We start from the raw sequence: 26,728 nt of genomic DNA on the forward strand, positions 1-26,728 counted from the left end.
CACAGAGGCCACTCAACACCTTTATTGCAAACCACAACAGCTAATTAGAGAGAGAAAACAGAAGGGAATGCCTTGCCACAGTGGCAGGGTGGGGTGGGGGGGATGGGATTGGGGAGGGTGGGAGGGACACTGGGTTTACGGGTGGTGGAGAATGGGCACTGGTGAAGGGATGGGTTCCCAAACTTTGTATGAGGGAAGTATAAGCACAAAAGTGTATAAATCTGTAACTGTACCCTCACGGTGATTCTCTAATTAAAAATAAATAAATTTAAAAAAAAAATTCAGTTTGTTTTGAGTTGAATGAAACTGGAGGGCATCATACTAATCAAAATAAACCAGAGGGAGATCAAATAACAGATGATCTCACTCATCAGCAGTACACAAGAAGGTAAAACAAGGAAATGAACAGTGGTTGAATGATGATGGGCCCTTGAACTTTGGTTACAATATTACTCATGTTATACCCTGATATTACTAGACAGGGTAGGAGAGGAGGAGCTGTGGAAATGAGGAGGCATAGTACATACAAGTAGGTACTTGTAGATTCATTAATAAGAAAACCTTATTGTTAAAACTAAAGCCTGTGTTATTGCTATTTCAACATATTTTTTGCTTTAGGCATTTTAGAGTCATTTTTCCGTTATTATAATAGTCACCCCTATATTTTTATTTCTAGCTATTTTTCACAGACTGTAAATCTTTCCAACCTTTTACTTTCAACCTGCTTGAATATTTACATAAAACATGTTACTTATATACATGGTTATGTACTTGAATCCTTTCTTTTAAAACCCAAATCTCTGCCTTACAAGTGGAAATTTTAAACAAATGCGAAAGGAATGTCATTATTAAGGTAGGGCTTACATCTGTCATTTTGCTCTTTGTTTTCAATGTCTTAATTTCTTGCTATTAATCAATAACTCAATTATAATATTGCATTGCATAAAGTAGTTTTGAGTACCACTTTATCTTATTTTTAAATTGTTAATCAGAAATTTACTATGCGATAGTACAGTGCGTAGGGCATTTGCCTTGCACGCGGCTGACCTGAGTTTGATTCCTTCATCACTCTCGGAGAGCCCGGCAAGCTACTGAGAGTATCCCGTGCGCTCAGCAGAGTCTGGAAAGCTACCCGTGGGGTTTTCGATATGCCAAAAACAGTAACAATAAGTCTCACAGGGGCTGGAGTGATAGCACAGTGGGTAGGGTGTTTGCCTTGCACGCGGCCGACCCTGGTTCGAATCCCAGCATCCCATATGGTCCCCCGAGCACCGCCAGGAGTAATTCTTGAGTGCATAAGCCAGGAGTGACCCCTGTGCATCGCCGGGTGTGACCCAAAAACCAAAAAAAAAAAATAGTCTCACAAAGGATACATTACTGGTGCCCACTTGAGCAAATCGATGAACAACAGGATGACAGTGCTACAGTGCTCCATTGATACATACGAACCTTAGGGCTGGAGCAATGTAGAATGGGGAAGGGCTTACTTTAAAGGTGTCCAACCTGAGTTCAATGCTCAGCAAGCAAAATGGTCCCAAGTGCCCTGTGAGAAGTGACCTGAAGAGCCAGGATTAGACCTGGATCACCCACTGGGTGTGGCTAAAAAAAAGGCAAAAGCAAAAGCAAACCAATAAAGCATTGTTCCAGTTCATGTCAAAAAAAAAAGTACTACAAGTACTATAAGTAGCATGGGGACATTGGTGGAGGGTTATGGGCCCTTTAGTGGTGATGAGGTTCAGTCATTGTGCATCAAAGCCATGAACGTTAACAGAACTATAAGCATGTTACCTAAACTACAACACTAATTCTTTTTTTAAAGAAAACAACTTGGTGAAACGTAGACTGTAGACCAAACGTGATGGCCACTCAATACCTCTACTGCAAACTACAACATCCAACAGGAGAGAGAACAAAAGGGAATGCCCTGCTGCAGAGGCAGGGTGGGGTGGTGGGGGTTGGGGTGGGGGTGGTGGGAGGGATACTGGGAACATTGGTAGAGGAGAATGGGCACTGGTGGAGGGATGTAAACCAAATGCAAACATGAAAGTTCATAAGTTTGTAGCTGTACCTCACGGTGATTCACTAATAAAAAATTTTAAATAATAAAATAAAATCTCAGGGCTAGGGAAAAAAAGAAAAAACTTGGTGGGCCTCCTTGACACTTTAGAAACGCTTTTTTTTTCTTTTTTTCTTTTTTTTTTCCACTGAGCTGAGCTAGAGTGATTCTGTGTTCAACCCACTATCATTTTTCACTGTACAATCCCAGGACAAGCCCAACATAAATCCAGAGACTAAGGAGCCCTTTCAAGGGCTCTGGCCACCAGGGGGTGTTATAGTCAAAGCATCATTCTTGATTCGGCAACGACGCGTCTGAATGAATCTTGTCCCCCTCAGCGCCCCGTAGCAAGGTGCCCGCAGCCGGAGGAACCGCACTTCCTTTCTCTCGCGCGAGTTCGACCAGGCCCCTCCTCGGGCGCTCGACCCCCCCCCCCCCACCCCTCCACCCCGCGCCTTCCCAGCGAGCGCGCCCGGGTCCCTCCCGGTGTCTCGCGGCAGGGGGCGCTGTCTGCGGCGTCTCCGCGACCCCGGCTGCCGCGGCGACGATCTCCCGGCGGGCAGTGCGGCCCGGCTCTCGGGCGGTGCGAGTGCCACGTCCCAAGTGCTACGCGGAGCAGCCGGAGCGGGCGGAGCGCGGGGGGCGGGGAGCAGCACAGAACCCGGCCCGGCTCACAGGATCGCCCGCCGCCATGGGCTCCTCGCAGAGCGTCGAGATCCCGGGCGGGGGCACGGAAGGCTACCACGTCCTGCGGGTGAGTGAGCAGGACCCCGACGGCCACCCGAGAGCGGCGGCGCGGGCTGGAGGCGGGGCCGGGCCTGGGGGAGGCGGGGACCCCCCCCCCCCCCACACACACACACACGCCAGCACCACCGCGGGCACCTTCCGGGGATTCCAGGCCGGACTCCGGAAAGGAGCAGCGGCCGCGAACGCTGCCTGGAGGCTCGGGCTGGTCCGGGAAGGGCCGCTCGGGTCCCTCCTTCCCGGGAGCGCCGCGGCCTGGGGGGGCTCCTCCGAGCGCCCCCGGGGAGAGCGAGCCGGAGCCGGAGCCGGGAGCGGCTTGGCGGGCCACTGGGTCGGGGAGGAAGGGGCTGCCTTGCTGCCCGGAGTGGCTCAAACCTTGACCCTCACCCCCCTGCTCCTCCTCCGGGCCTCCCTGCTCGTCTGCTCCCAAAGTTAGCGCGGGTTGGGAGGCAAAGTCTGCAGAAGAGGCTTTGACACTAGAACCCGCGAGTGAGTTTTAGCTCCCACCTCCCATCCCCCTCTCGGGAGCAGGTAGCCGGGACGCCGCAGGAGCCCGGCGGCGCGGCGGGGTGGCCCGACAGCAGGTGTGAGTTCGTCCCGGGTGGGCGCACGCCGCGCGAGATGCCCCCGCCCCGCCCCCCGAACTCGGGTCCGATGGACTGGACGTGGACGCGACGTTGCCGGAACTTTGCCCTGCCCTTCGCTCGTCAAGCCCCTGATCTTTCACGCACCCTGTCTGGTCCATCTGGTCCGTGTTTCCCAGCCCGGCAGCCCAGGGTGGGGTTTTTTGTTGGGGGGGGGGGGCGAGGGCGCTTTCCGTCCTGTCCCCGGGATGGAGGGGCCAGGTGGAGCGTCGCGGCGGTGGCCCAGGTAGGTCCCTGGAGACGCCGCCGTGTGGTCGAGTGCCATCGGCGACGCAGGGCCAGCAGCCTCAGGGGCCAGGATGCGCCCGGAGTTAAGGACCAGCCAGGAGTGGACACGGCCTGCGGGTGGGGTGGTCCCAGGGCTCCTCGCTGCCGAAGCCTGGAGAGAAGACGCGTTGGGCCGAGATGCCCCGCGTGAGTGATGGTGGCGGCACCGTGACCTGTCCACAGAGTCTTGCCCGCCCCGTTTTCCGTCCCCCGGACTCGGGAACGCCAGCCGAGCCCAGAGTGTTTGCGCCGGGAGGGAAAGTGCTGCAAGGCCTGCCCCTGGCCGCTGCGTGCTGCGACGGGAGTTCTTCCGTGCTTAATTGGTCCCCTGAGTCCGGGTGATGGATGGCCCGTCTGATCTGGCCGGCTGCCCCGCACCTCGTCGGTTCCGCTCTCAGATTCGGATCCCACGCTCCTTAGGGGTGGGAAAGGATGATGTCCCCAGAGCGGGGAGACTGTCAGTAAACCTTACTGCCCCTCCACTACATCCTCCCCCACCCCGGTTCCTTCATTCCCTCCAGCCAGCCAGCCTCCTCCGAGTGCATCGCTCTTAGCGGCTGCGGGGTGGGAATGACCGCGCCACATACCAGATGGGAAGGGAAAGTTTCTGCCTGCCATGGTCTTCACTGTGCCCTGTCGTCTGATTTTGAGTTTCTCAGGTTTGGGCGTGTGTCGTCTCGTTTCACCTGCTGGTTCTCCTCATGGCAGATTGTGGCTGTAAATCCCTGGGGGGAGATGGGGGGCGTTTTTCTGGTATTTTCATCATATATGCATTCAGTGGAACATATTCATGTTAACTTAAAAGGCGAGGTTGAAGGAAAGCTGGCCATCCAAGGGTCTCAATTCTACTGTATTTTCATGTAAAACAAATGGAAGTGTATTTGCACTCCTGGGATCAGCGGGTGGATCCTAGCAGGGCTCAGGGGACCATATGGGGTGCTGGGGATTGACCGTGCAACCGGGATCCCTACCCGCTGGACTGTTATTCCTCCTTTTGAAGTTAATTTTCTTAACATATGTGCACTTCAGTAAATCTGTGATTATACCCATTTGATTGGGTTTCGCCATGCCAATCACTCATTCCCATTGCTGTTATATTATTAAGTTGCCTATAACGCAGATTGAACTTCCCATTTTCCCATTGTTTTTCCATATTAATTTCTTCTTGAAATGCGTCCTGATACTCCGTGTGGTGTACTGTCCATTTCGTGTATTACAGATTATTGCACATTTTCATATTTTCATGTGGTACTCTGTTCCCTCTTAACCCAAACCGTTTCACTCTCCCCACCTCCCAGTACCACCATAGATAGTTCTTGATTATCCTTTCAGAACGTTTTATGCTTACAAAATGAATACCCCATCTCTCTAATGTATTTTTTTGTTTCTGTCACTTGGAATCATACTGTTCATACTCCTACATACCCTAGTCTTCTTATTTACTAATACATTTGACTGCTTTTCTGTGGTAGCACCTACAGGTCTGTCTCATGCCTTCAGTTAGTTCTGTAGAATCTGTTGTAACATAGTTTAGTTAAGTAGCACCTCCTGGTGTTAGACTTTGAGTATTTCTTGTGTGTGTGTGTGTGTGTGTGTGTGTGTGTGTGTGTGTGTGTTACAAGTACCTATGTACATATAAAACCTTAAATCCTACCTTGTTTTCATTTAAAATGTGCCTTTTTCCCAGTTACTTAATTTTAGTGTTATTTACATAGGTAAACAGAGGTCTTTATTTTAGTAAATTACTGCACTTTTGTATTCATTAGAGATCATTTGATACATTCAGTAAGTATGTAAAAAAAGTTACATGTAATCCTATCATCTAAAAGGTATACTGTTGTTTTTTAATTTAGTCACTCAATTACAAAGTTACAAAGCTATTCATGATTGAGTTTCACGTTTACAATGTACCAACATCAGTTCTTTTCATCAGTGTCCCTCCACCAGTGTTCCTAGTTTTCCTCCCACCCCCAGCTACCTCTATTGCAGGCACTTTTTTCTTTTTCCATTTAGGCACAGTGGTTTGCAATACTGTTACTGATAGGGTATCCAACATATCACCTTACCTCCTTTTCGCACCTAGTCCTCTTCTAGAGTAACCACTTTCTCTGCCATTGTCATAGTGGTCCCTTTCCTGACTGTCCCATCTCCCCAACACTGCCAAGTTTCCTACTAAGGACCAGTTCTCCTGCCCTTCATTTCTATTGTTTTGGGGGTATTATTCTCCTACGATGTTTCTTTATATAAGTCTGGTCATTCTATCCTTCTCCCTCTGACTCATTTCACTCATTAAAACAGATACCATTGAAGTATTTTTCATAGCCTTTCCCCCCACCCTCAAGCATAACGGCAACCCTTAGCCATGTTTCACATATATTTTGCATGATACAATATACTCAGTAATAAAGTAAAAAACTATAAGAAATTTCTTCTACAACCTGAATATCCAGCAACTGAGGAATTGTTCAATGAAAGAGGGCCTGCTGACAGTTGAGAATGCTATGCATTTCAGCTTCTGTGAAAATTGTGTTTCAAAACAGTGGGTTTAGGTGTGCCTCTGCACACACATGTACATATGCACAGAGAGGAAAATAAAATGAGAGGGAAGATATATATTAAAAGAACTCTTAGTAGATGGTGACAGTTCAAGTTTTAGCAGCTCTGTAAAAGTTTCTATCTTGGTTATGAACTATATGTATATTTACCAAAAAAAATGTGGCTCTAAGAAAAAATGTGTTGCATTTTATGGTCACAGCTGGCAGTGCTCAGGGCTTTCTTCTGTCTCTGGGCACAGGGCTCACTCCTGGTGGGGCTTGGATGACCATATTGGTTGCTGGGGGTTTGACCCGACTCAGTCTTGTGCAAGGCAGATGCCCTATGCACTGAATTATCTCTCTAGCCCCTCAGTGCCACTTTTATTCCTCCTCTAATTCAGAGGTTCCTAAACTTATTTGATCTACTGGCTCCTTTTCCAGGGGTGGGGGAGATCACTCCGCAATCCCTGGAAATCTATCTTCTTTAAGCAAGCTATCGGAAATGGCTCCCCAGTCACACCCAGGGCTACTTAACTGCCTCTCTGGATCAGCCCACACTCCCCTGAGGAGAAGTAGAAATTCACCCACTTTTAGAAAATACTGCTGTAATTTAACATCAGGCAAGAAAAATGTTGATCCAGGGTTCTCAATTTTGTCAGAAGTTACTGTATATTACTGTCATTGAAATGTGTTTAATACAGAATTCTGCCTGAAGATTTTCCATTAATTGTCAAGTGAACCCAGCAGGGCATTTGCAAAATTACTTTTGGAGTTATTTCATAGATGTCAGTATGACATTTTCAGATTAATTCCTTTTTTTTTTTTCCTGCTCAGGGACTGCTCTTGGCTCAACACTCAGGAATTACTCGAGGCAGTGCTAGAGGGGCAGGGGGAACAGTATTGGCTGTGGGGTACTGAATCTGGGTCAGTCAGTTGCAAGGCAAATACCCACTGTACTATCACTGTGGTCCCCAAATTAATTCCTTTCTACACTGAATATTTTTTTGTGATAGGAAATAAATCTGTAGGTATCTAGAGTCAGTGTTTACATTTATATAAAAACTTGGGAAAATGTTATCTTGGGGCCGGAGCGATAGCACAGCGGGTAGGGCATTTGCCTTGCATGCGGCCGACCTGGGTTCGATCCCCAGCATCCCATATGGTCCCCCAAGCACTGCTAGGAGCAATTCCTGAGTGCAAAGCCAGAAGTAAGCCCTGAGCATCGCTGGGTGTGACCCAAGAAAAAAAAAAGTTATCTTTATTATTCTTTATCCTTTTCTCTAGAAGAGATTTTGAGCTGAATGTTTTTGAGGGAAAGGCCTTTGAGATGAAGTGTTTCTTCATTGCAATAAGGGGCCCTTATCTCCTGGGCCATTTACTACAGGCTGGGCAGCATTTAATACTCTCTTGAGAGGAATAACTGACAGCTAAGTGGAATTATTTCTATAGAAAACCTAATACGTAGACTAGATCTATTATATGAAATTGTTCTTTTCTCAAATGTGATATATTGAACCCAGGGCTTAGCACATAGGAGGTATTTGCTTCTCTGTTGAGCCACATTTTCTCTCGGACACTGTTAATTTTTAATTGCACCTTACTAATCTGCATGAAGTCCTGCTTCTATAGAATTTCATTTGAGTTCTTAATTTGCAGAAAGTAAATTCCCAATAGCTTATGGTTATAACGTTTTCTTTTTAAACAGTGTTCCTCAACTATTTATAACTCCTCGGCTGGAGCAATAGCACAGTGGGTAGGGCATTTGCCTTGCACGCGGCCGAACTGGGTTCTATTCCCAGCATCCCATATGGTCTCCTGAATGCTGCCAGAGTGATTCTTGAGTGCATGAGCCAGGAGTAACCCCTGTGCAACGCCAGGTGTCACCCAAAAAAGAAAAATAAATAAATAACTAAATAACCTTTATAACTCCTATACCTTCCTGGAAAAGATGTCTCACTCTAAGCCCCTTTCCTTGTCATTCACTCTGAAAATAGTGGGTTTCAAAAGAAAGCAGTCGGGCTGGCCAGAGAGAAAGTGCAGTGGGTAAGGTGCTTGCTTTACACGAACCTGGGTTTGATCCCTGGCACCCTATTTGGTCCCTTAAGTACCACAAGAATTGATTTCCTAAGTGCAGAGCCAGGAGTAACCCCTGAGCATTGCCTGATGTGGCCCAAAAAACAACAACTAGGAAAGCAGTCATAGTACAGGAAATAAGGCATTTCAGAGCCCAACCACAAGAGTGATCCCTGAGCGCAGAGCCAGATGTTAGTCTTGAGCGCTACCAAGTGTGGCCCTAAAACAAAAACAAAAATTTGTAAATACTATTTCAAGGTTATGATCTCCTCCCACCCAGATTGGTCTCATAATAAACCACTATAACATTGTTTGATAAACATTCTTTGAGATTATTTTGAATGTAGGACTCATGGGGCCACAGAGATAGTATGGCGGGTAGGTGCCTGCCCTCTACCAACCAAACCAGGTTCAACCCCAGCACCCTGTGTGGTCCCCCGAGCCCACCCTGAGTGATCCCAGAGTGCAGAGAGCCAGGATTGAGCCCTGAGCACGGCAGAGTGTGGCCCCCAAACAAACAAAAAATCCCACAAAATCAAATCAAGTGTAGGATTTAAATACATCTGGGTTGGGCCACACCTGGAGCCCAGGGGCTGGCTCTCTCTGCCCAGGGCTTAGGAATCATAGGTAGGGATTGAACTAGCCAGGCACCTTTACTACCCCACTGGTCCAGGATATTTGTTTCTTAAAACCACTAACTACACTGCATCCGAGCCTTAGGATACTTTAGAAATCCCAAGTATCATTGGACATAAGCTTTTCCCAGTTTTAGTAAGCAGTGAGCTAATTAGTGCCCGTGGTTTGGAGGGACCTGTTGGTGGCTGGTCCTGGTCCTGATCTGGTGGGGGAATTCATGAAGTGCACAGTGCTGGCTCTAGTACCTTCTGCATCATTTACAGATAGGACTTTCTAAAACATAATTTCCCCTAAAATTTTCACAAGAATTGATCTTAGAATACCAGCTAACATCAGGACATTTGTTTTGCTGGCTTTAATATTCTACTGAAAAGATTTTATGTTTAATTGGCTCGCTAATAAGATAATAGTTAATCTGGTCCAGAAAGTATTGATCAGTGAAGGTATGATACTCGCTTTGGTCTCTAAATATGTGTTGCCTAGAGAAGTGTAATTATCAAAAAAAAATAAAGGATGACTTTTTTTTTTCTTGCCAAGCAACATGTTCAGAACCAAGGCAATTATTTTGAGAGATTATACTTCCCTCTTGGCATTACCAATAAATTTACTGCAGCATGAAGAAAATGGTGCTGGGTTGCGCACTTTTTTTCTTTACCTAAGCAGCACTGAGAAATTCTTCGAGCACTTTCTCGGAAGCAAGGAATCTTGTGTCCTGCTTACATGATGATGAAGCTCTTATGGCAGAGACCACAGACTCCCGGGATTCATTGTCTCCTGTAAAAAACTAAAGAACGCCGAGGGGGCGAGTGCACTCGCGGGCTCTCTGGGCGGCTCTGTCTCACCACCCGCGTTCGGTGCTCTGGAACCGCAGTGTGTGGACTGGATCGGGACGGCCGGTGGTCAAACACAGGCGAAGGAAGAACGAGGACCAACCTGGTTGCTGATTAGTTACCGTTTATTCAGTCTTCAATCTTTTTCATCTCCCGCACTCCCAGCTCCGGCCTCTCTCTGGATCTACTGCTCCTCTCCCCCTGGCTTCTCTCTCTCCTCCTACTTGTCTCTCCCACCTTGCCCTGTAGGCTACAACCAGCCAGGTAGCCAAATCAACATAAGAAAGCCCTTCCTGAGGGCAGGGCACTCCAAAGCCCTTCCTCACTCTTAAGGTTTTTTTCTTTTCCTTAGTCCAGGAACTTATTAACATCTCAATACTAGTTATTTTTGTATGGACATAGCAAGGGATACATTGAGGCCTGCAAGGCAGCTCTCCTGGCAACATCTTGCCACAGGCTCAGACCACAGCACTCAGGCCAGATTAATCATTCCTCACCCTAGCAGGGTCCAAATCTAATATCACTGTTTGGATCATGACAGCATTTGTCCATGATCAAGCTCTTAACTTATAGTTAAGCATTAGGCACTTTGGCCAGGCCCATCTCGATGCCAGGGTAGCACACAACTCACCGCTTGCCCTGGGTCCTTCTTGTCCCACGTCGGGACCGTGCTTTGGGGGTGCTAGGAAGTAAGGGCAGCTGAGGCTTAGGTCAAGAGAACAGATGCCCTGGAGGAAAATATCATGTAGAGTCAAATGACTCCCAGGTTACAAAAGCATAGCATTTGTTAAGTCTTCCTGTGTCCATACAAAAAGGACTTGCTCTGAATAAACTATGCAAAGGACTCAAGGAGAAGAGAAAAACATTATTTACAAGTCAACAGAACACCAAGAAAGAAGCTACGAATAAACAAAGAGGAATAGGAGCACTGTAACGGGAGTAACCCAATAAACCTAAACTACTGAGGCTATGTTATCCTACAGTCTCCCTTTGGGCAAACCTTTGGATTGCGTTGAGCTTCAGTTTTTAGTATGAAAAATAGGGGTAATAGTCGTACTTCTTTAACCTTTGATGGGGGGTGAAAGGCCACACCTGGCAGTGCTCACGGGTTACTCCTGGTTCTGTGCTCAGGGATCATTCCTGTCAGTGCTCAGGGAAACATGAAATGCCAGGGATTGAACCCAGGTTGGCCACATGCGAGCAGGAGCCCCGCCCACCGTAATATCACCCCAGCCCTATCTTTAATCACTTTTAAAAACCAAAAAATACATTGTGTAAGAAATTTTTTTAAATAAATGGAGCACTTTAAAATTTTTTAAAAAACATTGTCCACCTGTTATCCTGAGGATTAAATGAGAGTTGGTGTGTAAAACTCTCATTGTAGGGTTTTAGAATATGATAAACTCAGTAAATGTTAGCCGATGCTTTTGTTATTGGCATTTGCATGCTTATATCTCCCTTTGAGAATTTTATTGCAAAGCTAATACAGTTAATATATACTAGGTATAAGTTGTATTTTCTTTTAACCACTCCAGTTATTTTTGAATGTGGTCTTAATGCTGACTTTAGCTCTGTTTATGATATGCTTTTGATCAAATCTGACCTGTTAATTTTATAAAATAGCATGTTAATTTGTGTGTGCTTACTGAAGTAAGGTTGGATTATGTTTTGAATAAGTATCAGGAGTGCTTTTTCCTACCTGTTCAAAGATAAGTCGCCACACTGTGTTCACCACCAGAATGCAAAATCCTTCCTTTCTGCCACTTGACCCACTCTGCCCTTTGCTGGCCTTCCTGCTACCACCCCACCTCAGTGCCCTGTGCCCTTCTCTGGTAATCTTGGTTCTGTGCTTCGGAGTGTTTTAAGGACCCTTAGCTTTAAAAAAAAAAAAACTGTTAGATTTGATTTGGACTTGTTTGTTTTGGTCCACACTGGAGGTGCTTGGGCTCCCCCACCGTGTGCTCAGAGGTCACTCCTGCCAGTGCTTGCCGGGATATGTGATGCTGGGGATTGAACCCAGACTACAACATGCAAATCAAGCAGTCCAGCCCTTAGAGCTACTTCTCTGGTCCTTAAATCTGGTTTTTTAAAAGATAGAAAGTACTAATGTCCTTTTCCTTGCCTTGCCACAGTGTTACTAAACACATTAATTAAAATGACTAAAGGAGTCTGTAATTAAAGTGATCTTGTTGGATTTGATCTACACTGTAGAATCTATTAATAGCTTAGCAGCACTTTTCACATTGAGTCATTCAATCTTAGAGACGATTTAGTCAGCCTCCTCACGTTTCAGTTAAAAAGAAACCAGAGATTATTTCTTGTGGTCACATAGCAAGTTTGTTATTTTGGAGAAACAAGTACTTAATTTTAGAAGAATATTAAATGAGGTGACAGGGTATTGTAGTTTCTTTTAGAACATCTTTTAACATTTACCTAACTTACAGATTTTTTTCCTTCAAAGATAGCAAATAGTGATAGGTTTTTGTTTAATTTTTAGATATTAGATTTTTATTTCAAATAGCTTCACATATTGCAAATTATTTCATAGGGTCAGCGTCAGAAGAACATGCACTTTGAATTATTTTGGTAGGACATATGAGCAGATTACTTGAATTCTTCACGTCTTTTTTAGAATTACTACACACAAGTGTCCATTCTCAAAATACTGACACATGTTGAAAAACACTGCAACTCCAGAATTGCCTCTTCCTAAAAAATAAATAACTTTAAAGTTTTTAGGGTTTTTTCTTTTGTTTTTTAGTGGCACTGTATTCCCAAGCCTCTTTGCTGTTTTGCTATTTAAGCACATATGTAACTTGAAGCTTTATGAGTATAGAATTATCATTTGGTGTTACTGAGCCTTGAAGTTTTTTTAGATTTATTTAATATCTCTGCTGTTTTTAAAAACAGCACAAAGGTGAGAGTTCACATTAACTCAAGAGCTAGAAAAGCTCATAATTTAGCTAGAAAATTAAAGGACTTATTTACATTTTTCATGTGGAGATGGAATTAGAGGTACAGTAACCAAGAGGAATGTTCCCCTGATGCAATTTTACGGAAATCTCAACATGATTAGAAAACTTAAGGGAGATCCTTTATATACCAGGCAGAAACTTGGCTAAGTGTACTTTTGACATCACCTTACACCTGGTCTGATGACCCTGTGTTTTGAAATTAGCATTATGGTTTCCTTTGTTAATGTCAGTAGCAGCTCTGTACTCCTCAGCTGGAAGGGTCCGAGTGTACTCAGATGCAGTTGGCAGACTGCCCCTTCCCACCACCTAAACCCATCTTTTGTGTGATGTGGTCCCTCCCTCTTCCAGGCTATGTGTGTATGTGTGTGTGTTGGGGGGAGGGACTCTCGGTGATGTAGTTACAGTACTATTATATTTTTCAACCCAGAAGAAGATGCTTCACCAGAAAGCAACCAGTAAAAATATAGCCTGTGGGTAAACACAGGAAGATTCTAGTGATCACTCTAAATATCACTCTACTGATACTTTCTGATGATTCACAATATTAAGAATAAGGTCAAAGTCTTCTTGGTTTTAGAAGTTGACTAAGAAAACAGCTAATGGTATCAGTCCTGTAGGGCAGTTTTTTGTGCTTTTTGTAAAGGGACAGAGGGGCTGGGGCCTTACCTGGCTGTGCTCCCAGGTAAGGCCTTTCTGGTCCTGTGCTCCGGGATCACTCCTAGTGGTGCTCAAGAGCTACATTTGGTCCTAGGGGTCAAAAGGCGGTGGTTGGCCAAGGCAATTGCCTTATCCCCTGTATTACCTCTCCTCTTATTATTATAGCACAAAGTAAAAAATGTTTTTTACCATTGTATTATATCTCATGAAAAAATACTGATTCTTTGTTATAGATTTTTGATGGTTTTTTCCCTGGTATTTTCTTGTACACATTTGTCTATATTGTGTCATGTTCCACTAAATTGACTTCAGAACCCACTGGAAGTACCAGTAGTATTTGAAAAATTGTTTTAGGCAGTGTTTATATGTAGTTATTGATTCAGGTTTCTCATCATTGATGCTAATTTATTTCTATGTGATGGAGCCAAATATCCCTTTACTGTGCTGCTCATTTCTTTGCTACTGGAGGAGTGAAAGATGTCTTCCGGTTGTCTTGGGGGACACCAGGACCACACCCGGCCATGATGGGGTGCATGTGCTGCCATGAATCCACTGGGACTGGAGACGTGGTAAAGTAATGCCTGTCTGTTTCATCAGAGGTAATCTGGAGGGGGAGGGGCAGGTGAAGCCCCCCTGCCCTGCCCCAACGGAGCCAGCCCTGGCAGCTGAAAACCTCCAGAATTCAACCACCACCATGCTCACGGCTGTGCTCCACACACCACGTTCGAGGCCATGCAACATCTCATATTTTACACCTCTGATACAATATATCAAGAGTAGCATATCACATTTGATGCAGTTTAATGTAGAAGCCAACCAGTTTTAGGAGGAAATAAATAAATACACAAACACACACATATAGATTATAGATAGATATAGATATAGGTATAGATATAAAAGCACACAAGGCTCAACCTTTAACAGCATGTTACTAATCTCTTACAGAAGAGCTTAATGGCTCTCCTGGGTGAAATACAACAATCTTCACTTACTTTCCTCTAAGAAAACTTTTTTGGATTATTTAGCAGATTATTCATAACAAGCAATACAAAATAAATTACTTTGGTTCTGCTTTGGGGGCAGGATTTGGGGTTTGGGATGGAACCATTTGAAATGTGGTGAGAAGGTGCAGTGGTGATGGGATTGGTGTTCAAATATTAAACATAATCAGTTATTATGAACAACTTTAAAAATAAAATTAAAAATAAATACATTTAAAAAAATAAAATTAATAAAATTAAATAAAAGTTCTCAGTGTGGGCTTAAAAAATAATAAAATGATGCCTTACATGCATTAAATCTGAGTTCAGTTCTCAGCATTAAAAAAAAAAAAATCTGGGGCTGGAGCAATAGCACAGCAGGTAGGGCCTTTGCCTTGCATGTGGCCGACCCAGGTTCGATTCCCAGCATCCCATATGGTTCCCTGAGCACCGCCAGGAGTAATTCCTGAGTGCAGAGCCACGAGTAACCCCTATGCATTGCTGGGTATGACCCCCCCAAAAAAACAAACAAACAAGACCCACAAATATGCTAGGTATGTGTTCTGCAACTTAGAGTACCATTGTGGCCCCTGCCTAGTAAATTTTACCTTACTGTAGCTACTTTTCCCTAGAGTGTGTGTGAAAAAAATATTTGTTGTGGTTTTTATTTTAGTAAGAAAGCCTCAGATTGTAAAGTTTAAGCTCCTAGAGTGCCAATAACCAGGCTCATATTTTCTCCTATTCATCCATGTTGTTAATACTTAGATATTTTGTTTGATTTTTGTTTTTTTGTTTTGTTTTTGCTTTTTTTGGGTCACACCTGACAATCCTCAGGGGTTACTCCTGGCCCTGCGCTCAGGAATTACTCCTGGCCGTGCTCAGGGGACCATATGGGATGCCAGGGAGCAAACCCAGGTTGGCCACATTCAAGGCAAACACCCTACCCTCTGTACTATTGCTCCAGCCCCTTAAATAGATAATTAAGTATTTGTAATACTTAAATATTTGTAATATTTAAATAAATAAGTATTAAAGTTATGTTATAATCTTTGTTTTGGAGGGGTGTGTGGAGTTTGGCCCTGTAGTGCTCAGGACTTCCTCCTGGCTCTGTGCCCAGGTATCATTCTTGGTGGAGTTTGGGGACATTTGATGTGCTGGGGATCAAACCCAGGTTGGCCACATTGCAAGGCAAGTGCTACCCTGCCTGCTGTACTATCTTTCCAGCCCCTGTTATAACCAGCTTTTAAAAATCATTGCCTATTTTCTGCTTATCGTAGGAAGGTTCTCTGTGTCTATTTTTTATTAAGATATATTTGACATGGAACATATCCTCAAATGTACATATGCTTTTGTATTTGTATATATTGCAAAACAAAACCACAGTTAAAATAGATAACATCAATCATCATAGTTACAATATTTTTTCTTGTGACAACTTTCTCTGAAGATTTACTCTCTTAAGGTTTCTCTCTTAGATCTCAGATATGTAATTGTCACTGTGCTGTACACTATTTCCCCATGATTTATGTACTTGATTTTATTTATTTATTTTTGGGTTTGGGGCTATACCCAGCAATGCTCAGAAATTACTCCTGTATCTGTACTCAGAAATTACTCCTGGTGGTTTTCAGGGGACCACATGGGATGCTGGGGATCAAACCTGGGTTGGCCAAGTTCAAGACAAATTCCCCAGGCTGGAGTGATAGTACAGTGGGTAGGGCATTTACTTTGCATGCAGCTGGCGGTTTCCATCCCCAGAACCCATATGATCCCGTGAGCTCCGCCATGAGTAATTCTCAGTTCAGAACCAAGAGTAACCCCTGAGTATTGCCTGGTGTGACCCAAAAAGCCAACAACAACAACAACAACAAAACCAAAACAAATGCCTTTTCCATTGTACTATCTGTCCAGCCCTGATTTATTTAATTTATAATGAGAAATTTATACTTTTTGATCCCCTTCATCCATTTGTATCCAAGTCCCTATCCCCCAAAACACCAAATTGTACTCTGATCTGTAAGCTTGGATTTTGGTTGGTTTTGTTTAAGGTTCCACACATAGGAGATCATACATTATTTGTCTTTTTTTTTTTGGTGGGTGGGCATCACTCTCAGAGGCATTCAGTGCTTACTTCCGGCTCTGCACTTAGGTGTGGTTTGGGGGACCACATGGGTGCCAGGGATTGAACTGGCTGTATACAAAGCAAGCGCCCTACTTGCTATACCTCCAGCTGTACTGTTTGTCTTTGACTTCACTTAGCATAATGCCTTTAAGGACCATCCATGTTATTTTCCATCCAAATCTTATTTTTTTACAAGATTTATTTTCTTTTTTTTTTTTTCCTTTTGGGTCACACCTGGCATTGCACAGAAGAATTACTCCTGGCAGTGCTCGGGGAACATGGGATGCTGGAATTGAACCCGAGTCAGCCACATGCAAGGCAAATGCCCCACCCACTATGCTATCACTCCAGCCCTGGATTTCATTCTTATGACTGACTAGTAGTCCATTATATATATATAATGTAATATATATATGTATATAATGTAATATATATGTATATATAATGTAATATGTATATATATTACATTCATACATAAATATATAAGTACCTCACATAACTTCATCCTGTTTCCTTTAATGGACATTGAGGTTGTTTCCATATCTTGGCCATTGCAAATATTGTTGCAGAGAACATCAGAGTGTGTCTTTTTTTTAGTTCGTTTTCATTACTTGGGACAAATACCCAGGATGAAATTGTGTCGGGTATTTGTGTTTTGAATGTTTTGAGAACTTTTGATTGAGAAGCCTCCATATTGCTTTCTGTATTGGCTGTACCAACTCACATTCCCGTCAGCAGAATGCAAGGGTTTGCTTCCCTCCACATCCTCAGCAGCATCCGTGCCTCATGTCCTTTCAATAAGAACTATTAACAGGTTTTGATTTGTGTTTCCATGTTTATAAATGGTGTTGACTAACTTGTCACGTACCTGTTGTCTGCCTTTATGTCACTTTAGAAAAGTGTCTATTCAGATCTGCCTTATTTAAATTGATTTTTTTTTTTGCTATTGAGTTATGTGAACTTAATGTATTTTGAATATTCCTTTGGCTACAATTTGCAATTATTTTCAACAGTCTGGTAGGTTTCATGTGCTAACGGTTTGCATGGGCTGTGCAGTAGTTCTTTTTTAAATTACCTTTGCGTTTGTGGTCTTCGTGGCTTATTTTATTAGCGTAATGCTTTCTTTCTTCCCCTTCCCTATTGCAGTGACTAGGGATGCACACAAGCTTGATTATTGTTTTTTTTACATTTTAGTTGTGTTTGCCAGGGACCGCGCATCAGATTTTGTTTCTTGCTGAGGATTGTTTTCTTTGTCATGGTGTTCATGCAGATTCTGTAGTGCTCACTGAAGGTTGTTGGGGTGTACACACATGTGCTCCCTAGGAGTTGAACTCTGATCATTGTGCTCACACTTTTTTTTTGCTTGGGGTGCTTGTCAGGGTTTTCCACCCACCCTCTGTAACTGGTGTTTATTTACTGGGTCAGGTAGTTGTGTTTTGAATTTTTTGAGAATTTTGTTGAGAATCCTGCATTTTGCTTTCTATATTGGCTGCACCAAATCACATTCCCTTCCAACAGAAAAGAAAAAATCAGTAGGTACATGACAAGATATTCAAATGACCACTTTTTTTTAAGAGTGAGGAATAATTAATAAATGCTAGAAATAATAATAATAATAAAGTATACAAGAATTTATTAGTTATAAAGGTTTGCCCTTGGATGGAAATCGCAAAATTAAGATGAATTCAAAATTTGTAGGACTTTTGGGGGCTGGAGCGATAGTACAGCAGATAGGGCATTGTCTTGCACACGGCTGACCTGGGTTCTATCCCCTGCACCCCATATGGTCCCCCAAGCCTGCCAGGAGTGATCCCTGAGCATAGAGCCAAAAGTAAGCCCTGAGCACAGCTGGGTGTGTCCTCAAAACCAAAAGAGCATAAAGCAGAGACTTAAGTAGGCATTTCATAGATTTATATTAAGAGATCTTTGTCAGTTGATAGTATTGTCAGAGCAACCTGTTAGTGTGTATGCTTTAATTGGCTATGCTGCAGACCTTATTTTCCTTGTTTGGAAATGGAAATTTGCATTGTGTTAGAATCATAGAGTATTTGCTAGGGCTCCCTCTACTGGCATCTTAGCAGTAATTAAGATACCTGTATCACTGTATCACTGTCATCCCATTGCTCATGGATTTGGGCACCAGTAACGTCTCCATTGTGAGACTTGTTACTGTTTTTGGCATATTGAATATGCCACGGGTAGCTTGCCAGGCTCTGCCCTACGGGTGAGATACTCTTGGTAGCTTGCCGGGCTCTCCAAGAGGGGCGGAGGAATCGAACCTGGATCAGCCGCATGCAAGGCAAATGCCCTGCCGCTGTGCTATTGCTCCGTTGCCCGAATTGTGCCTGGTATTAATGATGTAAATAAATTTAGGAAAGAAATTAATTTCAAGGTCCATTAGTAACAGAGAGAAGATCAATGTTTGTTGCAAATGAAAATAAAAAATAGAATCAGAAGAACTATTGAACTTTATTTTAGAATTCATATTATTGAATCTGTTTTTGAATTATGGGGGAAATTAATGCCTTTAATGTCTTTGGAGACTTTCCATTTCAAACAAGCAGTGGGAAAACTTTATACTCAGAGTGGCATGATAAGAATCAGTGTGTGGAATCAACTTTCTCAGCTCATACTGACGTGCTTTTTATCCCTTTTCAACTGAGAAGCAAACATTTGGCAGCCTAAGTGGAGTAATCTGAAATTGATCGGTGAACTAGTTCCACACCTGAGTATTTCACACTTAATTGATAGGCACCTCAGAAACAGGCTTCTCCCAGATTGTGACCCACTAGCTGTGACTTGACCTTACTTTTCTCATCATAGCTCCAGGTAGCCCTCATTTTCTTTCAGATTTGCCACTTGAGGAGAAATCTCTCTGCTATTTTGGGTTTTATACCTTTTGCTTGATAATACTGAAGACAAAATATTCCTTGTTTAAGAAAACCAAATATAGAGGAGGTGGGGAATGATTCAGTGGCTAAAATGCCTTACATTGGAAGTGTGAGATCTTGGGCTGGAGTGATAGCACAGCGGGTAGGGCGTTTGCCTTGCACATGGCCAACCCGGGTTCGATTCCCAGCGTCCCATATGGTCCCCTGAGCACCGACAGGAGTAATTTCTGAGTGAAGAGCCAAGAGTAACCCCTGTGCATCGCCAGGTGTGACCCCCCCCCCACAAAAAATAAAAGTGAGAAAGGTGAAATCTTGAGTTTGGTGCTCATTTCTGCACACGTGTCAAACACAGTCTGACGTCACTGATGTGTATAGTCAAGAGTATACAATCTCTGGTGCACAACTAGGTGTTTGAGAACCACAGCTGAAGTGTGTGGCCTTCCTGGCAAGCTCTACAACCAAGCTTGTGTGAACCTCTGTCATTGCAACAGCGGCAACAAAACAGAAAGAGGGGAGCCAGTAAGAAGAAAATTAAGTATAATTAATGTATATTAGATAGATGAAAAAAGTATTGTTTTTCATCTATCTTATCCCAGAAAGGTCTTATAAAAATAAAAGTTATATAATTATTGTATATGTTTTCTTTTTTAAATAATTTTTGAGGCCGGAGAGACAGTATGGCAGGTGGGGGACTTGCATGCAGTGGAACCAGGTTCAGTCCTCTATACCACATATTGTCCCCTGAGCCTACCAGGACTCACACCCTGGGCCACATGCAGCAGTGCTCAGGGCATACTCCTGGCTCTATGCTCAGGGATCACTCAGATATCACTCCTGGTTTTGTGCTAGATGTACTGGGTGTGCTATGGTATGTCAGGGATCAAACCTGGGTGAGCCACATGCCAGGCAAAAGCCCTACTTGCTGTACTATCACTCTAACCTCTTTTATTTATTTATTTATTTATTTTACTTTTATATTTACTTTTATATTTAAAGATCCAGAGACTATATAAAACAAAACTCCTGGGAGCACGCAGCCACAAAGCGGCTGTGCCACCTCTTATAGTCTAGCCCACTGATGTGCCTAAAGCAGCACACATGTGTTTGGTTTTGACATACTTGCTTGTATTCTGTGATATACATTCTTCGTCCCTCTCGGAGAGCCTGGCAAACTGCTGAGAATATCCCGCCTGCATGGAAAAGCCTGGCAAGCTCCCCATGGCGTATTTGCTATGCCAAATACAGTAACAATAACAGGTCTCATTCCCCTGACCCTGAAAGAGCCTCCATTCATTGGGAAAAATGAGTAAGGAGAGGCTGCTAAAATCTAAGGGCTGGGATGAATGGAGACGTTACTGGTGCCCGCTCAAGCAAATTGATGAACAACGGGATGACAGTGATACAGTGAATGTTTACTAATTTTTATTAGTGTAATAACATCTTTAATATATCCTTTTTGGTTTTGTTTTTGTTATTTTTTAATTTTTTATTGAATTACCATGAGATAGACCATTACAAAGCTATTTGAGATTGAGTTTGAGTCATACAGTGTTCCAACACCTATTCCTTCACCAGTGCACATTTCTCACCAGCAGTGGCCCCAGTTTTCCTCCCACCGACCCCCTATCTCCCCTGACTACTTCTTTGGCAGGCACCTTTCTTCTATCATTTTGTGCATTATGGTTTGCAAATCAAGTACTAAGAGGTCATCATGTTTAGTAAGGGTATTCAGTCTTTTTATCAGGAAGGTAAGGCTGGAGTAGCTTTTTTAAACTGGCAGCTTTGGGGTATAGATATTGCAGGATAACATTGTTTTGTTTTTTCTCCCTTGCCACAGGGAGCTTAGGTTTATTGGGTTACACAGTGCTCTTGAGGCACTCCCATTCCTCTCTGTTTATCTTTAACTTCTCCCCTGTGCTCTGCTTCACCTATCTGTTAATCCCTATATCCCCAAATCAGACTTTGTAACTTGTAAGATCAGATCCTTCTAAGGACTCTGGATTTTGTATTTGTAAGTGAAATACTGCTTTTCTCCTTCCCTTATGTCCTTTGCATAGTTAACTTTAGAGCAGTGTCATTTTGGATAGACACAGGAAGCAGTTAATGCTATGCTTTTGTAACTTGGGAATTAATTGACTCTGAATAATATTTACTCCCGGAATTCTGTTATATTTACTTGATTTAAACCTCAATTGCCCTTAGTTTCTGGCACCCCAAAAGCAGCATCCCAACAAAGGGACTGGATGGACCCAGGGCAAGCTGTAAGCTACCCTGGCATCAAAATGGGACAGGCCAAGTGCCAAAAAACATTATAATAAGTTAAGAGCATGGTTGTGGACGAATTGTGTCATGACCCAAAGAGAAGTGACCAGACAAGGACCCTGCTGGGGTTAGGAAGATTAATATGGCTTGAGGACTGTAGTCTGGAATCTATAGCAAGATGTCCCCTGGAGAGCCATCCAATAAGCTTACTATATCTTACTGTGTCCATACAAAATGACTATAAATATTATTAAGAAGTAAACCTAGGGACTGGAGCAGTAGCACAGAGGGTAGGGCATTTGCCTTGCACACATCTGACCCAGGTTCAATTCCCAGCATCCCATATGGTCCCCAGAGCACTTCTAAGAGTAATTCCTGAGAGCAGAGCCAGGAGTAACCCCTGTGCATTGCCAGGTGTGAACCAAAAAGCAAAAAAAAAAAAAAAAGAAGGAGAAGAAGAAGTAAATCTAAGATGATTGTTTATGGACTAAGGAAAGGAGAAATATGTCCTTGGATGAAATTCCGCCCTTGAGTGGAACTCCAAGCAGGAGGAGATCTTCATCTTAGAAGAGCTTTACCAGAAGGAAGGAAAGGGCTTTACATATGTTGATTGTGCTACCTTGCCTGTGTATAACTTCCACCCCCAACCCTTCATGATTTGCTCTATAACTAAGGCTGAGAGAGAGGGCACGAAAAGGAGGAATACAGGAGTGGGTGAGACTGGAAGGAGGCAGAGGGAGACTAGATTGAAATAAACTGCATCTGATCACCAACCAACCTGGTCCTTGTTTCCACCTTGTTCTGCCCATTGCCATCGGCTATCTGGGGTGGGAAGGCAGCCTGAGACCACCGGAGGCACATGGTGGAGAAAGCACACTCACTTATTGAATACACAGACATGACTGCCGAGGTTTTGGGAAGTACAGGGAAGTGGGGGTGGTAGTCCATCCTGACTGAAGGAAGCCTGGAGATTTCAGTCACAAAGCACGCATACCCAAATTTTCAGCAGATTAATAGCTTGGTGAGTTTTGCGCCATGAGCGTGAAGTTTGGCCAAGGGCATGGTGATGATTTTGGATTGTGGGAGCAAATCACTACCTCGGGCTCTGTGTGGATAGACACTGGGCTAATCCACCTCCCTCCTATGTGCCCCGGGTTGTTCAGCCTTGCGAGGGTCCAAGATTAACTGCAGTTTTTTATCTCTTGAGATTTGTTTATGAGTCTCTGAAACAAGACTGATAAATGAGCGTGTGTGGCTGAGCCAAAGGTGGTTTGTGGGCATGGCTCCTATGTATCTTACTTTTGACTGTTTAATGTCTTGGAAAACTTGGTCCTGAGTTGGAGTCTGACCAAAGGCATAGTGGCAATTGTGGGGTGTCAGGCAGGCCAAGGTTACGATCAGGCTGCCGATGTTCTCGCCCGATGAGTCCAGGTAGACCACAGGTGGCACCGTGCCCTCTGAGCCAGCGGGGACCAGCCCCACGACAGGGCTGCTACTGTTTTTGGCCTGAGCACCCCAGATGGGCCGAAGCCACCAGTCCAGCAGGACCTGACCAGGTGGTACACGCCCCCGTCCTCCATCTCCAGAAGCTGGCACTCAGGGAGGTTTCCTCTGTAATAGCTGTAATATGCTGCGGGCGGCACAGTGATTGACTGTCCAGTTTTAATAGTGCTCTCACTGAGACGGTATCCAAGGGGCACCCATATTCACTCATGCAGAAATTTTATTACCCCATCAGCTGTTCAGAGCTCTAGGAGCTGCTGTCCCTCCACCAGCTCTGGCACTTGCTGCTGTGCCACCGCCATCTTGACCCCCCAGTAAGTCCTTTTTTATAACCTGTTTAATGCTCAGAAAATATTTTGTTCCAAATATGCAGGAAACTTGCATGAAACTTGATCAGTTCTCATCGGTTCTCATAAGTTATTGTTTAATAATGACAACTAGTCCTTATAGTGACAAAGAAAATCCAGTTTTGTCTCTAAAGAACATCTTCAGAGGCAATGACAGTATAGTTTGGTTCTAAATAAATAAAAATCAACTTGAATTCCAAAAGTAATTAATGATTCTGAGAGACTTTGGCACTAGAGAAACATTTTGGGAGTAATCTGGATTCTATCATGAAAGCATTAAAATCTGCTCCTATGTAAATAACAACGGGTTTCTACGGGGATGAACGTATATTACTTACATCGCTTCAGAACTGGCCGGAGGAAATAGTACAGAGGGGAGGGTGCATGCTTGGTACACTCCTGACCCATTCACTCTGCGGCATCCCAGGTGGTCTCATTAGCCCCTACAAGAGTGATCCCTGGGTCCAGAGCCAGGAGTAAGTCCTAAGAAACACTGATTAAGCTGAGCCTTCTGTCCTCCTATGTATTTGTTTGTTTGTTTGTTTGTTTGTTTGTGTCATACTTGGCAGTGTTCAGAAGCTGGGGGTGGACTTTGCACCTGGAACATCCTTAGAACTTCCACATGCAAAACATGCTCCTCAGCCCTTTAATTCTTTCTTGTCCTTGGCACCTTTAAAAAGCAGTTCAGGTGTTTTGAATTGTGTTTTGGTTGTGTGTGTTCCCCTTTGTTGTTTATTTGGTCAGAATTCTGCTTCATTGTACAACTTTGTACTTTATAGTCTAACCTCTTTGGTCTTGTATTCCAGTGAGTAGGGGGTTCTTTGCCCTTTGTCTCCCCTCCCCCTTTTTTTAACTATTCCTCAGTAGATTATAATAAATGTCTTGACATCAGCGACTATTCCAGTGTTAGCTTTGTAACTAAATGGTGCCTTGCTAATAGGCATGGAATAAGTGCTTGTTAAATTAATTTTAATTTGTCACTCATTTGTAGTGATCTGCTATGTCACATGCTGAATATTGGGAATTTTTCCCCAGACAGTCACCAAAAAAAGTAAAAAGAGGTATGGAATAGAACCATAGAGAAAAGGTCACACACAATGCAGATTAAATAGGTACAATTAAGGGAACCACAAGGAAGTTAGGAGAAATAAAAAGAGAAACTATCTATTTCTCTATCGAGAAAATTAATCATTTTTACTGAAAAGTACTAGGTATTAACATTTAACTTGCAAATTCTTTTTGTTAGCTTTACCTTTTTCATATTTGACATTTCTTTTCTTTTCTTTTTTTATAGGTACAAGAAAATTCCCCAGGACATAGAGCTGGTCTGGAGCCGTTCTTTGATTTTATTGTTTCTATTAATGGTTCGAGATTAGTAAGTTCAGCATTTTAATAGTTTTGGCTGTAGTATTTTGTAATCATTTGCAAATGGAACTTTCTCAGGTTGTCTTAGATGGATGTTGATTCATTATTGACAAACAGATCTTCAGAGTATGCTGCCAGTTCTTAAAAATAACTTTAAAAATAATGAACATTCAAATGTGTAATAATATATATTACACATATATTAACATATATATATTAACAATATATATTACATATATACTGCAATACCTCACAATCCAACAATTGTCTTAGAGGAATAGAACCTCTGAAGACTTCTACTTTAAATGTTGAAATTTTATTTAATCAAAAAGAAATCATCAGGGGGCTGGAGCAATAGCACAGCAGGTAGGGCGTTTGCCTTGCACGTGGCCGACCCGGGTTCGAATCCCAGCATCCCATATGGTCCCCCGAGCACCGCCAGGAGTAATTCCTGAGTGCATGAGCCAGGAGTAACCCCTGTGCATGCCGGGTGTGACCCAAAAACCAAAAACAAAACAAAACAAAAAAAAAGAAATCATCAGGGGCTGGAGCAATAGCACAGCAGGTAAGGCGTTTGCCTTGCACGCAGCCGACCCGGGTTCAATTCCCAGCATCCCATATGGTCCCCTAGCACCGCCAGGGGTAATTCCTGAGTGCAGAGCCAGGAGTGACCCCTGTGCATCGCTGGGTGTGACCCAAAAAGCAAAAAAAAAAAAAAAGAAATCATCAAAGTGAAAAGTTACACTTTTCTAAAATGTCAGGATTTTGCAAGTTCTTCTCAGATCAATTACTTAAGACTCATTTTCACATGATTTACCAGTTTCACTGGACCTTTCACATGATTTACCAGTTTCATGATAGATAAGTAGTTTTAGTGGCATCAGACTGAGCTGTGTTAAAAAAGTGCAGAATTAAAGCCAATTCTTACAAGCTGTGTTCATCTTACCTGAGTAAATAAAGTACTGTTGGAAAAAAATGAAATAATTTCAGCAAAGAAAATTACACAGTAGCCTTTTTTAACTAGAGTCAAATTTTATTCATTACTTATCAGTATCTGTCCCTTATTTATTTTAATAAAACATTTAACATGTTGTTTCCATTATCATTTCCTTCCAATTCCTGATAAATAAAGTTTATTTTTAAAGGGAAGAATCCAAAACTAAACACAACTCCATCAAAGCTCGAGATTTTAAAATTAAAGTCATATGGGGTGTTTTGTTTTTCACTGAAGCTAAGTAAAGTTGGGCCGCAAATGCTGTAATGTTTTACAGAAAGTTAGGACTTATTCCTAATGTAAGTTGTTCTTAATTTCATAACATCTTTTACTTGGGGGAATCGTTTGAATGTTAATGAAACTTTGTTAATGTTTAATTTGTGTTAATTATTAGTGCTTTAGGGCCATAGGAAACAACCTAGGAGTAATTAAATTTTATTAAGTAAAATAATATCCATGTGTTCACAGAATAAAGACAATGACACTCTTAAAGATTTACTGAAAGCAAACGTTGAAAAGCCTGTAAAAATGCTTATCTACAGCAGCAAAACACTGGAGCTCCGCGAGACCTCAGTCACACCAAGTAACATGTGGGGTGGCCAGGGCCTGTTGGGAGTGAGCATTCGTTTCTGCAGCTTTGATGGGGCAAATGAGAACGTGTGGCATGTGCTGGTACGTATCTGCTGTTACTTGCAGTTTAAGCAGCAGTGTAGGAAGATGTTTTAACAGTGCTGAGATTATATGATGAGATTATAAGGGTTGTGCTGTTAGGGGATTTTTAGTTACTGAAAATCAGAATGTGTTGCCTTTAAGATGTGAATTAACATGTAATTCAGTGCTAGGTATTA

The 26,728-nt window shown here is 43.1% G+C and overlaps 1 protein-coding gene across 1 annotated transcript in view; it reads left to right on the forward strand.

The window, feature by feature from the left end:
• The first annotated feature begins 2,601 nt into the window (after positions 1-2,601).
• Positions 2,602-26,728, forward strand: part of GORASP2 (golgi reassembly stacking protein 2) — a 38,024-nt gene continuing 13,897 nt past the window's right edge. Inside the window, exons 1-3 of the mRNA XM_055122719.1 lie at positions 2,602-2,810; positions 24,816-24,896; positions 26,349-26,552. Coding sequence (XP_054978694.1) covers positions 2,748-2,810; positions 24,816-24,896; positions 26,349-26,552 — 348 coding nt within the window. The 5' untranslated portion in view covers positions 2,602-2,747. The remainder of the gene's footprint in view (positions 2,811-24,815; positions 24,897-26,348; positions 26,553-26,728) is intronic.

The sequence above is a fragment of the Sorex araneus genome, chromosome X (assembly GCF_027595985.1).
Source record: "Sorex araneus isolate mSorAra2 chromosome X, mSorAra2.pri, whole genome shotgun sequence".
In the NCBI taxonomy this organism is placed as follows: Eukaryota; Metazoa; Chordata; class Mammalia; order Eulipotyphla; family Soricidae; genus Sorex; species Sorex araneus.